Source organism: Plutella xylostella, chromosome 12, assembly GCF_932276165.1.
Source record: "Plutella xylostella chromosome 12, ilPluXylo3.1, whole genome shotgun sequence".
NCBI lineage: Eukaryota > Metazoa > Arthropoda > Insecta > Lepidoptera > Plutellidae > Plutella > Plutella xylostella.
The window spans coordinates 5,847,675-5,861,786 of NC_063992.1; the positions used below are offsets into that span (position 1 = coordinate 5,847,675).

A 14,112-nucleotide genomic window follows, 5' to 3' on the forward strand; every position below is an offset into this window, starting at 1 on the left:
GCGATTATGTATTAGTATAGAAGCTATGTTTTGTGATAACGACGCCATGTAGTGAATTAGCGATTCATCATGTTTCATGTTAGATAGAAAGCTGGCACCGCCATCTATTGACGCACTGAACTAACCATTATTTGCACTTATATGCTTATGCAAAATGTATTCATTATTGTATAACTAAGTGTGTTTCTGTATGTAAAATAACATTGTGTAATACCTATATTAACTTGTTTACATTGTATTTATTACAAAATATTGTGATGTTTGTTTTGTCAATTTAGTCATCGTTTCTTTTCAGAATAACAATGACTTTGTCGAAAAAAAATACCTACTAAACTCAGTAAACCAGAGCATTGCCTAACAATAACACAATACACAGTCATACCAACAGTGCCAAGACACAGCAAACACATTTATTCAATGTAAAACCTTATTAAATCCTTACTTACCATCACAAGCATCCCAATAACGTGGTGTGTGTTCGCAGCGGTTATATCGTACTTTACGGACCTGGTGCCTCTGCTGGCCTGCTGGCGAGCCGCCCGCTATCTCCACGCTCGTCTCCTGTCTAACGTGCTGAAGGCGCCGCTACAGTTCTTCGAGGTCACGCCCGTGGGCCGCGTGCTCGCTAGGTTCTCGAAAGACGTCGATGTGGTGGACACGTCGCTACCCAGTCAGGCCACTGACGTCATTTATTGCGCGTTCGAGGTAAATTTTTGTGTGCGCCGAAGGAGGAGTTGGGGCTGAGTAGTTGGAGTTCCAGGATGGATCTTTAAGATGTTGGCAGTATTTGTCATTAGTAATGGATTGTTCGCTACGTCATGCATCGATATGATAATGGGTGGCCAGGTGGTGGTTAATGAGTGAAGCATACTTTGTAGCTACAATACAATTCACGAAAGTTGACCAGCAATAGTAGTAGCGCGTCAATAGACTAATAACGACCGAGTAAATTCAAGGGGTCCTCCAATGGTTCTACCTTTTTTGGCATAAGATTTTTTTGCCTAATCTCGTATTGCATAGTAACGTTTGGTCAAAGTCTCGTTACGCCGAAAATCGTACGGCATAAATCTCGTTTAGTAAAAAGTTATTTCGCATAACATTGTTTAGTCTAATAATGGTATGGCCAAATCTTGAATAGCCTAATAATGCTATGGCATAGGTTTATACAAAGTAATAATATTCGTTTGGCTTTAACTTTGACGGAGCAACTCCCTACATAGCGCAAACTGGTGCCTTGTATTGTTTCCGCTGTTTGGAAAACGCTCCGCTCCGCTTCGCTGCGCTCCGCTTTGGTTTTGATGAACATGTGCACCTAACACGCTCCTCCTCGCTTTGCTCGTCGTCGCACCTATTTTTAGGTTTCCATCTCATGGGGTTTGTAATAATTATATTGGTCGTTAACTTTCGATTTTTTGATCATACAATATCGTGATTTTCGGGATGTAGGAGAAAAATACCACAGTTTGTACATTTACTACATACTTAATATATTATTTATTAAGATAACATTAGGAGAAACAAGATTATACATAGGTAATAGACGAACATAAATTTGAGCAAACGAAACTTAGGTGTTTCAAGATTGTGCCTAAAGAGTTTTAGACGAAACGAGCCTTATGCCACATAAGTCTTGGCAAAGTGATGGTTCGGCCAAAAAAGTTTAGACCATACGAGTTATGCGAAATGAGTTTTGGTCAATAAAGATTATGCCAGATGAGCGGAACCCCCTCCAATACCTCTGCGCAGTGGTCAACTTACTTGAATTGACCTGTACTAGCAGAAATCTCGCATTCGCCGGTTAGTCTCGTGTTTTGGTTACGATGTTTTATTTTTGGTTTGTATTGTTTTTGTACTTTATAATTATGTAAAATATGTAAAGAATAGTTATAAAACTGATCCCAGTTTTAAATACTACAACTTATTTTTAGTAACTTGTGTTCAATGCTTTAGTTTTATCAGTGTTAACTGATTACTGTACCCACACACAAATGTTACTAATCAATTTAAATGTACTTACATGTTATGTGATTGACTCATTGGAGATTTATGTTCACATCTATGTTTATAATTTGTCATTTCATTGTAAAATAATACTAATTTATCAACAATTCATTTATCCCAAGTACGTTTTCACTTGTTTTTTTTTTTGCGCAATTTGGCTTTTTTGTCCAGCAGTGGCAGCTTCTTAGCTGCAATGCTTGATCATTATGTAATTTAAGTCCAATCCTATACTACAAAACATTTCGTATTAGTATCAATACATACGGTTATCCTTATAGATCTACATAAACATTCTAATAAAAAAACTCACATGTATTCATTTACTCACACAAACCTCCCACCCCACAGGTGCTAGGCACGCTATTCGTGATAAGCTTCTCCACGCCTATCTTCATGGCGATCATCATCCCGATCGGCATCATCTACTACGTGATCCAGCGGTTCTACGTGGCCACCTCCAGACAGCTGAAGCGGCTCGAGTCAGTGTCGCGGTCGCCGATATACTCGCACTTCGGCGAGAGCATAACCGGAGCTTCTACTATTAGAGCGTACGGGGTTATACAGAGGTTAGTAATATTGTGTATAATTAAATTATAAGCCACAGAAAATATTAGTCGGTATTCTAAGTTTGACTGTGCGCTAATTTAAACCCGTTAAACGCGTAAAATTTAAGTTTGTGTGGCCTATATAGGTATGTCTGTCTAGAAGATAAAATTGATATGATATATAGTTTCATTATATCGGTACAAAAGTGATGGGATTTTTTTGTCGTGACATCGCTTTTTTTTAGCTAACAGCCTTTTAGTTTCCATCATACACATCCGACCTTCATTATTGTTGTACATATTCTGTTTACCCTAATGTATCAGTACCACTTATCTCATAACTCTTCGCAGATTCATCGACATCTCCGAACGAGGCGTGGACCACAACCAAGAGTGCTACTACCCGAGCTGCATCGCCAACCGCTGGCTCGCGGTCCGACTAGAAATGATCGGAAACCTCATCATATTCTTCGCGGCGGTGTTCGCGGTGCTGGGAAAACAGTCCGATGATGGCATCACGGCTGGCTTGGTCGGGTTGTCCGTCAGTTATGCGCTACAGGTGAGGACCTTATTCGCTTAGTTATTTAGATAACACACAAACAGAAACAATTTTACAAACATAGAGAAAAAATAAATAGTAGGTACAATCAAAATTCAAAATAAAGTGACATATACTTAGCATGGGTCCGTCCGCCATCTTCATAATATAGGTATTATTTCTCTATCTGCTGGATTCAAACGTAGCCTTCTTATTTTACCAGGACTTTGAGTTTCAATAAGTTAAACTGTTCACGTTAATGACAATATGTTGTTTGCAGATCACACAAACATTGAACTGGCTGGTGCGAATGACGTCAGAAGTTGAAACGAACATCGTTGCTGTGGAGAGGATAAAGGAATACGCTGAAACCAAACAGGTAAGCGCGCATTCGGAGCGGTACGAATCTCATCATTTAATTTTATTCAATCGCGCTTGGTAAACCTAACTTTCATACCCTATTGGATATCGGTTAATCGGCAGATATGACTGGTACACTGCCAATTCAGCTTGCAGATTTGAAGAGCTATATAAGCAACCCATTATAATTGTGCTTCATAATGATCAGATAATAATCGTCCACCATCTGCTGACATATGCCTCATCAAAGTTCGATATAATACTCTCAAACATCCAATATGTGGCTCCAACGGGCTTCTCCGGAGCTAGTTCTCGTCGGTGTAGTTGCATGGACAGTTGAATTAAATTCCCCTCCCAATTCCAGGAAGCAGCCTGGACGGTCCCCAACGGCCCCGCCTCAGACTGGCCGGCGACGGGCGCGGTGCAGCTCGACCGAGTGAGCCTCGGGTACCGCGTGGGCGGCGAGCCCGCGCTGCGTGACGTCACGTGCGCCGTGGCCCCGCGGGACAAGGTCGGCATCGTGGGCAGGACCGGCGCCGGGAAGTCTACCCTGACTCTGGGGCTGTTCAGGTAACTATATTCACTATTCAATCTATTCATATCTGGTCCTTCAATTAGACGCGCGCGTTAATACGCTTGAGTTTACGTGCACACTCCGTTTATTCAGATAAGTTTGGTATGCGTCTGAGGCTGGTCCGTCCGCTGTTTTGTCCGAAATCTTGTCGCCATCTTGGAAAACCAGCTTGCCATTATTAAAGAAAAAAAACCTTCTCAATCTCAATACAGAAACACAAGCTTGTACCTCAAGCTAGTCAAAAGTCAACACCAAACCAACTAACCCTATTCTTCACCAACAGGATAGTAGAAGCGATGGACGGCCGCATCCTCATCGACGGCGTGGACATCTCCAAGATCGGGCTGCACCAGCTGCGCTCGCGCATCACCATCATCCCGCAGGACCCCGTGTTGTTCTCGGGGACTCTCAGGATGAACCTCGACCCCTTCCTCGCGTATACTGACGATGATATCTGGAGGGCGCTTGAGCACGCGCATTTGAAGGGCTTTGTTGAAGGTTAGTGGCGGTGGTGTTGTTTTATGTTGATAGCTGTTGTTTTTATTCAAGCATACTCGTAAACTTTTTTTTTTACAAATAACACAAGTTTCTATGTTTTGATTCTATTCTATTCTATTCTCTGTGGGGGTGTAAGTACCTGCACCTGGCTCTCTCGAGTGGAACCTTTGTGCATATCCCCAAGGTCTAAACTGCCTTCCTAAGCTTGGACCATTTCCCACCACGCTGGTCCACTGCGGGTTGGTGGGTTCACATGTCTAGATGTGCTAGATCTAGATATGCAGGTTTCCTCACGATGTTTTCCTTCACCGTAAGAGCGATGGTATACATTGTACTTAAGTTAAAAGAACTCATTGGTACATGTCAGCGCCGGGATTCGAACCCGCATCTCTTGATTGAGAAGCGGGCGCTCACCCGACTGAGCTACCACCGCTCCTCTATGTTTTGATTTAAAAAACTACAATATATTCAGAAATACACAAGGTGTTACCAGTAGGAGAGGATCAAAATTTACATTCTAAACAGCTTTTATAGTTCTCTGTATACTTTTTGTCTAGCGATGGAAATTTTAATTTGCAGATAGCTAAGTTTCGTGAACACAATGACGAACCCGACTGTTCCTCTAACCTACACCCTTCCCCCGCAGGTCTGACAGCAGGCCTCCGTCACGAGATCTCCGAGGGCGGCGAGAATCTCTCCGTGGGACAGAGACAGCTGGTGTGTCTGGCGCGAGCTCTCCTGAGGAAGACGCCTCTACTAGTGCTGGATGAGGCCACGGCCGCCGTCGACCTGGAGACCGACGAGCTTATACAGGTACACGAGTGTGAAATGTGTAGAGATGTAGATTAGAGGATAGATAGTCAGCGGCAACTGGTGTTTCTGGTGAGAGCTGCTGAGGAAGACGCCGCTGCTGGTGCTGGATGAAGCCACGGCCGCCGTGGACCTGGAGACTGACGAGCTCATACAGGTACACGAGTGTGAAATATGCAGACATGTAGATTAGAAGATAGTCGATTAGCTACAGCTAGTGTGACTGGTGAGCTCTGCTGAGGAAGACTCCATTACTGGTGCTGGATGAGGCCACCGCCGCCGTCGACCTGGAGTCCGACGAGCTCATACAGGTACACGAGTGTGAAATGTGCGGAGATGTAGATCCGAGCGCGGTTGGTCAGCGGCACTGTACGCGAGTGTGAAATGTGCACAATAGTAGTATATAAATACTGCATCCACGGAGTTGAAACTCCAAGCCATCTTTTTACACTTCATCATCAGACCGTAATGGAGTAGCTTGTTTCCAGAGCCCTGCTGCTCACATACAGCCGCGTGGTTATTCAATGATTGCGCTGTCAATCTCTCACTGAGTAAAATAATATTAATAAAATTCCGTTTGCTTATAACCCCGCCAGTTATAGCCACAGCCTACAGTCGTTCCACACTATCCCAAACGCAGTTGATTACCACCGTTACTAAACCCACCATTCCTCCCACAGAAAACCATCCGTTCCGAGTTCTCGTCCTGCACGGTGTTAACGATAGCGCACCGTCTTAACACGATCATGGACTCGACGCGCGTGATGGTGCTGGACAAGGGGCAGCTCGTGGAGTTCGCGCCGCCCGACCAGCTGCTGCAGGACAAGAACTCCATCTTCTACAGTATGGCTAAGGACGCCGGACTGGTTAACTAGTTGCGATTATATGGGGAGATAGAAAAGGTATAGGAAGAAGGGGGTGATTCGGCAGGTCGTTTTTTTGTGATTATACGGGGGGTTAAGAAAGGTGTAGTGAGAGGAGAGTGTGATTCGGCATGTCTTTCTGAACAACTTTTGTATTACAAGTTTTTTTTAAATTCGGGTATAAAAGAAACACCTCTTTCGGCTTACTATGCCACTTTTTCAACAGCCCGTATAACGCGTACGTAACCTCTAAACCGCCAAGATTGATTGTAAAGTTTTATTTTCAGTGTTTTATTATCTTCTGCATGCAATGGGCAGATAGGTGTATTCAAAGTTTACTTGATATGAGTGGTTGGCGGTTACAAGGTTAAAATCAATGTAGGCATCGGTAGATACTATTAAGCAGAACTCGAATCACTTATGTACGACTTGCTATAAATTTGTGTTACCCACTTGTCATAAGTTATATTGTGTGCACATAAGAAATAAATAACACCTCTGTCAATATAAATAAAGACGATCACGTATTTTTTTTATGAAGATTGCGTTAAATGACGTCTCTGAGTACGGCAGTATCATTCATCAGCTACTTAAAAATAAAACTGTCAATAGTATTTATCGATGACAACACGCTCACACCGCAGGGTAGGTTCCGCAATAATTTAGTTAGACTTCTGTAAACCACTACTTTTAATGACGCCTTATTAGCGTTGTGATAGCTGTAAATTAAACCTAATCGTCTGTCCGTTTTCTACTGTCTTTGAATAAGCATGTCGTATCCAAGTGATGTAGATTTAAAATAAGAATCCGATTTGAATAGGCAACTGTTATTAGGTTTAAGATTTCACTGAGAATATCTCCACTATAAGTTATCAAATATTGAATGCATAGCCTTGCATTTTAACATTATATTTAAATCTTACTGGTAACAGTATGTGGTTGCACGTGACAAAACATATTGTTTATTGTTTTAATGCATTTACAATGGCGTTTTACAGAATTATACATTAGTTTATAACACGGTCACAAGTTCGTAAAATTAAAATAAAACAGTACAAATTAATGTTGTAGGTACCATCATCACACACTTACTAGTTGTTTTTTTCTTTAATTCCACTGCCCTTAATGTTATACTTAATGCAATACTTATTTAATGTTATTTTGTACTTTAAATGAAAAAAAGTGTGCTTAATTCGTACTTACATATAATTTTACAATTTGATATTTTGTTTCTTATTAAGTACTTATATTCTTTATAAGATAAGTTAATTGTTTTCTTTTCAATATAGAATTTTATGTAAATAGCACGGTTTCGAATCAAATCTATATTTTAGTGTGATAATTAATTATACATCACGAATTATTAAATGTTATGTTGATAAGGTTTTCGATGTCTGTGTTCCAGCGACTTATATTCACTAAAATGTAGTTCAGGCGATGTGCTCTGCCCATTAATATTTCGAGTGCCTTTGAATCGTATGTTTAGTTTGATGAGTACATCGTGTACATTTACCTACTTAACTAAATATTATTAATGGAAGAAACTCGGCCATACAACAGGATATTGCCAAAAGTGTGTTGGGATCCGAAAGGGTTATTCATTCTGAAGTACTTTATAGCTGTTAAATTTATGTGGGTGAAGAAATATTATTTTCTATTACTAGGAAGAGATGTCGAACATGATTTTTGCTTTATTTCTGTGTACCCCTTTCGGATTTCAATATCAGTTTTGTAGCAACCTGTTTAAGACTCTCATACCTCTACAAAATAAATAAATTGCATTTAATTTTGATTAACATTTAAATTATACCGTGTTAAGGATTATTTTGTGTTATTTACCCAGTGTAAACTAATGATTGCACCAGTGTAAACTAATGATTGCAATATTGTTACAAGTTTTTAAAATTGGTAAAATATTTAAATGGTTAACTTAACTTTAACTTTGTTTTTAATAACTTTAGTTAGATTGTTTATCATTCACAAAAGAGATTACTAACTTACTATTTAACATCCCGGATATCAGATCCAATAAAAGTGTATTGTTTGTTAAAAAAAATTACATGTTGTAATAGCTTTATAGGTACTTACTTATTTTTCTGTTTGGTGCATCTAACTTTATTACTGTGCGAATTTAGAAAATATTACTTAAATGTATAAAGTTTGTAAGTGCAATTTGTAAATTGTAAATACGATACTAACGTAGGCAACCTTATAGCAGTGAATAGCCATCCTACTTAATACAAAGGTATCGAAGGAGTAATTTTGACTTTTCGCAGCAGCGGTAGAGGTAACAAATTCCCCTCCTATGAATATTTTCATAATCTACGCTACAATATGAAACGTTATGTACAGATGAGCAGCACTTGTCGACAGTCAATTTCAGCTGCCAGCATTGGTCGGCGCTTATAACCGTCGTCGACCTGTCGACGTCGGTAGTGTAGTTCAGTCATTGTAGTACAACTGCAACAGTCGACATGTCGCCAGATACCGTCAAATACCGACAAATAATGACGACCGTCGGAGCCGTCAAACAAGTGCCGCTCGTCTGTATGACTGCCATTGGAAAACTCTAAATTGACTTGTATATTGCGAATATATTAAGTATATATTTTGCCAAATTTGATGCCCTATATATCAAATATTAGGATATTACTTACCTAATTTCATACTTAACTATTATTACTTACTGTGAATCTGACATACGAGTCTTGCCACTGAATGGAATGAAGATGCTCAGTAGTTGGTACGTTGGTAGCCCTTTACTTGTCTCGCAAACTTAATTTGTTATGAATAGAAGCATTTTTGTATTGGAACACTATACATTTCTCGATAGTAGATAAATCAATCCGTTAATTACTATTATATCTGAAACTTTTAATGTTTTGATTTGTTACGATTTTCTGCAATTACTGAATTTTTATAGAATATTAATATGATTGAGTAACATTTTTTTATTGAATGACACATAATGTGAATGGTGTTTTTTATGTTTAGTATTATAATTATAATACCCTTTATGCAGGTTTACCGTAAGATTGTCTGAAATGTTCATTTTTCGTAATAAAATATTTGTATTAAAATAATTATTTAATTTCAATACTTAGGTACCTATTGAGAAACCTTTCAGTTGTGTTGTAAAGTAAGCTACCTCTTAATACCTATGTTACTTGAGGTTGTATGATACTTAGGTGCTAAGTTGTAATCTCAGGTTGTAACGTTAATTACCCTTAATCGAACTATAATTTATTATATTACCCTACCTAATCATCAATTTAGGTAGGTACTTAGATAGGCAAGTTTCCTGTTTCCCTCTATACCTATAAACATTCTATAAATAGGCAAGCCTTATTTTATTATACTAAACACGTGTAAAAATACGTAACTATCGTCATGGCTGTGGAGTCCTTTACAACAGTTTATCTAGTCCTTGTAATAGTTGGTTTAAATTACAATTATGCATTCGCAAACATATTCTCTTTGAAGGAAGCAATAGGGTACAACGAAGATGCACTTTTGAATTTTACTGGGCTTGCAACGAAGTACGGGTACAAATCGGAACAACACGTTGTCATCACGGAGGATGGATACATTCTGTCTTTATTTCGTATTTCGAACAAGACGTGTCGGGGAGGAAGGAAGCCTTTACCACTGGTCCTGATGCACGGGCTGCTGGACAGTTCGGACTCGTTCATCATCGCCGGGCCCGAGGCGGGGCTCGCGTACCGGCTGGCCGACGCCTGCCACGACGTGTGGTGCCCCAACCACCGCGGGAACCGCTACTCCCGGAACCACCTCACTTTGAACCACGAAGAAGACCCAGAATACTGGAACTTCAGCTATGACGAGCACGGCACCCGTGATCTCCCCGCCATCGTCGACTACGTGCTAAATGTCACAGCGGCCGCCTCCATCAACTACCTCGGACACTCGCAGGGCACCACCGACTTCTTCATCCTCAACTCCGTGCGCCCCGACTACAACCGCAAGTTCAACCTGGCCATTTGCCTCGCGCCCGTGGCGTGGCTCTACCATTTGTTCAGCCCACTGCTACGACTACTAGCGAAATACGAACGAGAAATTGGGACCGCTTTAAGAGCAGTGGGAGTATACGAGTTGCTGGGCAGGAATCAACCAATACCAGACAAACTGCTAGAATTATTTTGCCAGTATATTCCGGAAGTTCTTTGTGGCTCTACTTTCTTTCTAGTAACTGGTGTAAATCCTTCGAATATTCGCCGGGATATTCTGAGAGGTATAGTTGGCCATTATCCTAGTGCAAGTTCTGTTAAGAACTTATTGCATTTCGCGCAAGCAGTCAATGTGAACTCATTTCGGCGGTTTGATTATGAAAGTGAGGGTGCTAATATGGCGGTGTACGGAACACGCTCTCCCCCTGAGTACAATGTGACCAACGTGAATGTGAGAGTGGCTCTGCTACGTGGCGAGGGTGACTTTCTAGTTTCTATGCAAGACGTCGATACTTTATATTCTCAGCTACCTAACGTCATTGATTACTATGTGATGCCTGAAAAGGACTGGAGTCATTTTGATTTTGTATGGGGAAAAAGGATACCTGACCAACTTTTACCCAAGGTTTTTGAGTATTTAGATTTGTACGCTGCATAGGTAATTATGCAGGAGCAACACCTACTTATCTACCTACCTCATCCATGTTACCCAACCCAACTTTACGATTATAGTGCTTCAGCAACAGCCCACCCATGTAAGTAATCTGTTTGCCAAATGTTGCGAACATCATAAATTTGATTAGGTAGGTATACTTAAGTACTTATTTAATAAATAATTAATACCTAATGATCATGCAAATCTTTTTTTATTTGATCCATGAAAATCTCGATACTTTCTGTACCTAACTAGTTACCTGCTAATAATTAATTATAAAATTTCTTTGATCTTTATGGGGGGTTCCGCTCATCTGGCATAATCTTTATTGACCAAAACTCATTTCGCATAACTCGTATGGTCTAAACTTTTTTGGCCGAACCATCACTTTGCCAAGACTTATGTGGCATAAGGCTCGTTTCGTCTAAAACTCTTTAGGCACAATCTTTAAACACCTAAGTTTCGTTTGCTCAAATTTATGTTCGTCTATACCTATGTATAATCTTGTTTCTCCTAATGTTATCTTAATAAATAATATATTAAGTATGTAGTAAATGTACAAATTGTGGTATTTTTCTCCTACATCCCGAAAATCACGATATTGTATGATCAAAAATCGAAAGTTAACGACCAATATAATTAATACAAACCCCATGAGATCGAAACCTAAAAATAGGTGCGACGACGAGCAAAGCGAGGAGGAGCGTGTTAGGTGCACATGTTCATCAAAACCAAAGCGGAGCGCAGCGAAGCGGAGCGGAGCGTTTTCCAAACAGCGGAAACAATACAAGGCACCAGTTTGCGCTATGTAGGGAGACGCTCCGTCAAAGTTAAAGCCAAATGAATATTATTACTTTGTATAAACCTATGCCATAGCATTATTAGGCTATTCAAGATTTGGCCATACCATTATTAGGCTAAACAATGTTATGCGAAATAACTTTTTACTAAACGAGATTTATGCCATACGATTTTCGGCGTAACGAGACTTTGACCAAACGTTACTATGCAATACGAGATTAGGCAAAAAAATCTTATGCCAAAAAAGGTAGAACCCTTTATGGGCCCTCAGACGGGCCACCAGCCACACTTAACAACAGCATAATCATCCGTCGTTTTCATTAATTTTGTATGGATCGGGGCACGACGACGACGGTCCAACGTAAACCGTGTCGCTGCACACGTGCCCCTTGAATGTTTCCTATACTTACGGATAATCCAACAGGCAGACGAGCATGTCCCATGTAGCTGCAGCTCCCCATAAGCCACTACGAATCCATAACAAAATCTGGACTGAGAAACCGAGCTCGGGATCCGGGACGCTCGTATACATAGTACCCCGAGTCCCTGAAGGTACGCACAGACCGGCCCAACGAACGCCCAACGATGGATACTTATCATGCATAATACAGGGCAGATTGCAGCAACGAAGGTCAACGACACCCGTTCGTTGGCGTTCGTTTGGCCGGTCTGTACGCAGCTTGATAACTATAAACAGCTGGGCCTGTGGGTAGTTCCGGCAACGACGCTCATGCACCTCGGGTCGTGGTGTTAGAGTTTCATCACACGTACCTAGCATATATTGGAGTTGCCTCAGATGAAGAGTGCCTCATATCTGCATGGAAGTAATAGGTACCTACTTCGTACTTATTACTTCCATGCTTCCATGCATATCTGTTTATCAAAATTATCATTCTGCTGAGTAACTAGTGCATTATCCAAGACATTCATAGATTAATTTTGTTGTTGTCACTTGTCAAAATCAAATATTCACAAAGTGACATTGACATGTGATGTGCAGTGTTTCATTTTCACGAGTCTGAAGTTTTGCAAGAGTTTTCAAGGAAAATTTGCAAAGAATGGCTTCTCATTTGTCTGCCATTGAACTTTTAAAGAGAGGAGATGATGACAGAATTAAGCCATACCTCAACCAGTACTGGCCCTACGTGTTGGGCAGTACATTGGGCTTCTGCACGGGCATGCTTATCAACTTTGGCACCAAGCGACCAATATACAGCGGTATGTTCATTACATAATAACAAAAACAATGTTATTAATTGGTTTTTGGAGTATTGTTTCACATTTTGTGCATAGTTACTTTGTTTCGTCATTAGTAATAGCTCGTATCTGTTTCCAGGTCTCCAAAAGCATGCAGCCTGTATGGCAATCTGGTCAGCATCCCTGCACATAGTCCAGAAAAAACGTGATGCCTACTTTGCCGAAAGAGATGCTGTACTGAGGCACTACATTGAATTACACCCTGAGGACTTTGTTGAACCTGGTAAGTTTCCTTTTAAATCTTGAAAATACATAGAAATTAAAATAATGTGTATGTTTTCTTCATCACATAAACAATTTATTAAAAGTCTTATTTGTTAATTTCAGAGAGGAAGAAACTTGCTGATGTCTTGGAACCATGGATCCCAATTCGTTAAGTTTAGTTGAAATTATAATAATATGTTATGTCTTAGTATGAAATGATTAAATGCCTGATTATTACTTAACAAAATGTTTAAACATCACATGTCAAGGCTCACAGGCATCCTTTAGAGTAGCAGATAAATATTTATAAAGTTTCTTTAACTCTTAGATAAAATGATTACCAACATACAGTCCTGCTAATCTGCTTGTTTTTTTTTTACAAATTTAATAAGAGTAGCTATTTATATGAATCTCACATTAATATAGTAATGATGGTCACTGCCGAATAATCTTATTGTCAACCAAATTCAGAAATAATCTTTGTTTTTGGGTAGGCATAGGTATCATTGTGTGGAATGCTAGTTTGGATTGACGCTCGAGAGTCGTCATCAAGGAACATAAGTTCTTCACATAGTCACCATGTAGCAGTACACACAAAACAATAACTCATAATTGCTCCATACAATGTTTACTGCTTGAATGGTGAGAAGCACTCCCACTCTCGTCTGGTGATCAGCTCTCCTTAGTATTTAACTTGAGGCATTGAAGTAAAGCTAGGGTTTAAGTTTATGGAGGTGGAGATAGTGGCTCCATTCAATATTTTATCTGTAAACTGTAAGTAGTTAAATATCCCAGTTCCACTCCATTTTCAAGTGCCATATCTTAACCTAACATTTGGCTGGTAAATCATCCAGGTTAATAGCATTTTGAGGTTGGAGACCGACCCTGGTTTGGCCCCTTGCTATAGCTAACAAGATAAGGCTATTTTTACAAGTCATAGGATGAGTGCAATGACTGCAACGCGCAACGTCGAAAGGAGTTCCTTATTCTAAGAGTAAGGTTGTGTAAAGTTTGGGTGTTGTTAAACTGTTTCTGTGT

The 14,112-nt window shown here is 40.1% G+C and overlaps 3 protein-coding genes across 6 annotated transcripts in view; all 3 read left to right on the forward strand.

Annotated features, from left to right (window-relative positions):
• LOC105391710 (multidrug resistance-associated protein 1) overlaps positions 1 to 7,975 on the forward strand; it is a 42,327-nt gene extending 34,352 nt beyond the window's left edge. For 3 of the 4 annotated variants that reach the window (XM_011563241.3, XM_011563239.3, XM_048624599.1), the window contains 7 exons: positions 2,350 to 2,567; positions 2,898 to 3,105; positions 3,365 to 3,463; positions 3,809 to 4,014; positions 4,302 to 4,516; positions 5,163 to 5,329; positions 6,007 to 7,975. In XM_011563241.3, coding sequence (XP_011561543.1) covers positions 2,350 to 2,567; positions 2,898 to 3,105; positions 3,365 to 3,463; positions 3,809 to 4,014; positions 4,302 to 4,516; positions 5,163 to 5,329; positions 6,007 to 6,201 — 1,308 coding nt within the window. In that variant the 3' untranslated portion in view covers positions 6,202 to 7,975. Of the gene's footprint in view, positions 1 to 484; positions 706 to 2,349; positions 2,568 to 2,897; positions 3,106 to 3,364; positions 3,464 to 3,808; positions 4,015 to 4,301; positions 4,517 to 5,162; positions 5,330 to 6,006 lie in introns of all 4 variants that reach the window. The other variant, XM_011563242.3, reaches the window with a different exon arrangement.
• A 75-nt stretch (positions 7,976 to 8,050) lies between these two features.
• LOC105391719 (lipase 3) lies at positions 8,051 to 11,071 on the forward strand. Its single transcript, XM_048624602.1, has one exon. The coding sequence runs from the start codon at positions 9,580 to 9,582 to the stop codon at positions 10,813 to 10,815; it is 1,236 nt and encodes a 411-aa protein (XP_048480559.1). The 5' UTR covers positions 8,051 to 9,579; the 3' UTR covers positions 10,816 to 11,071.
• Positions 11,072 to 12,591: 1,520 nt separating this feature from the next.
• LOC105391712 (NADH dehydrogenase [ubiquinone] 1 subunit C2) lies at positions 12,592 to 13,316 on the forward strand. The gene is made up of 3 exons (XM_011563243.3): positions 12,592 to 12,831; positions 12,950 to 13,093; positions 13,198 to 13,316. The coding sequence occupies exons 1-3, from the start codon at positions 12,672 to 12,674 to the stop codon at positions 13,245 to 13,247; spliced, it is 354 nt and encodes a 117-aa protein (XP_011561545.2). The 5' UTR covers positions 12,592 to 12,671; the 3' UTR covers positions 13,248 to 13,316.
• Positions 13,317 to 14,112: the final 796 nt, after the last annotated feature.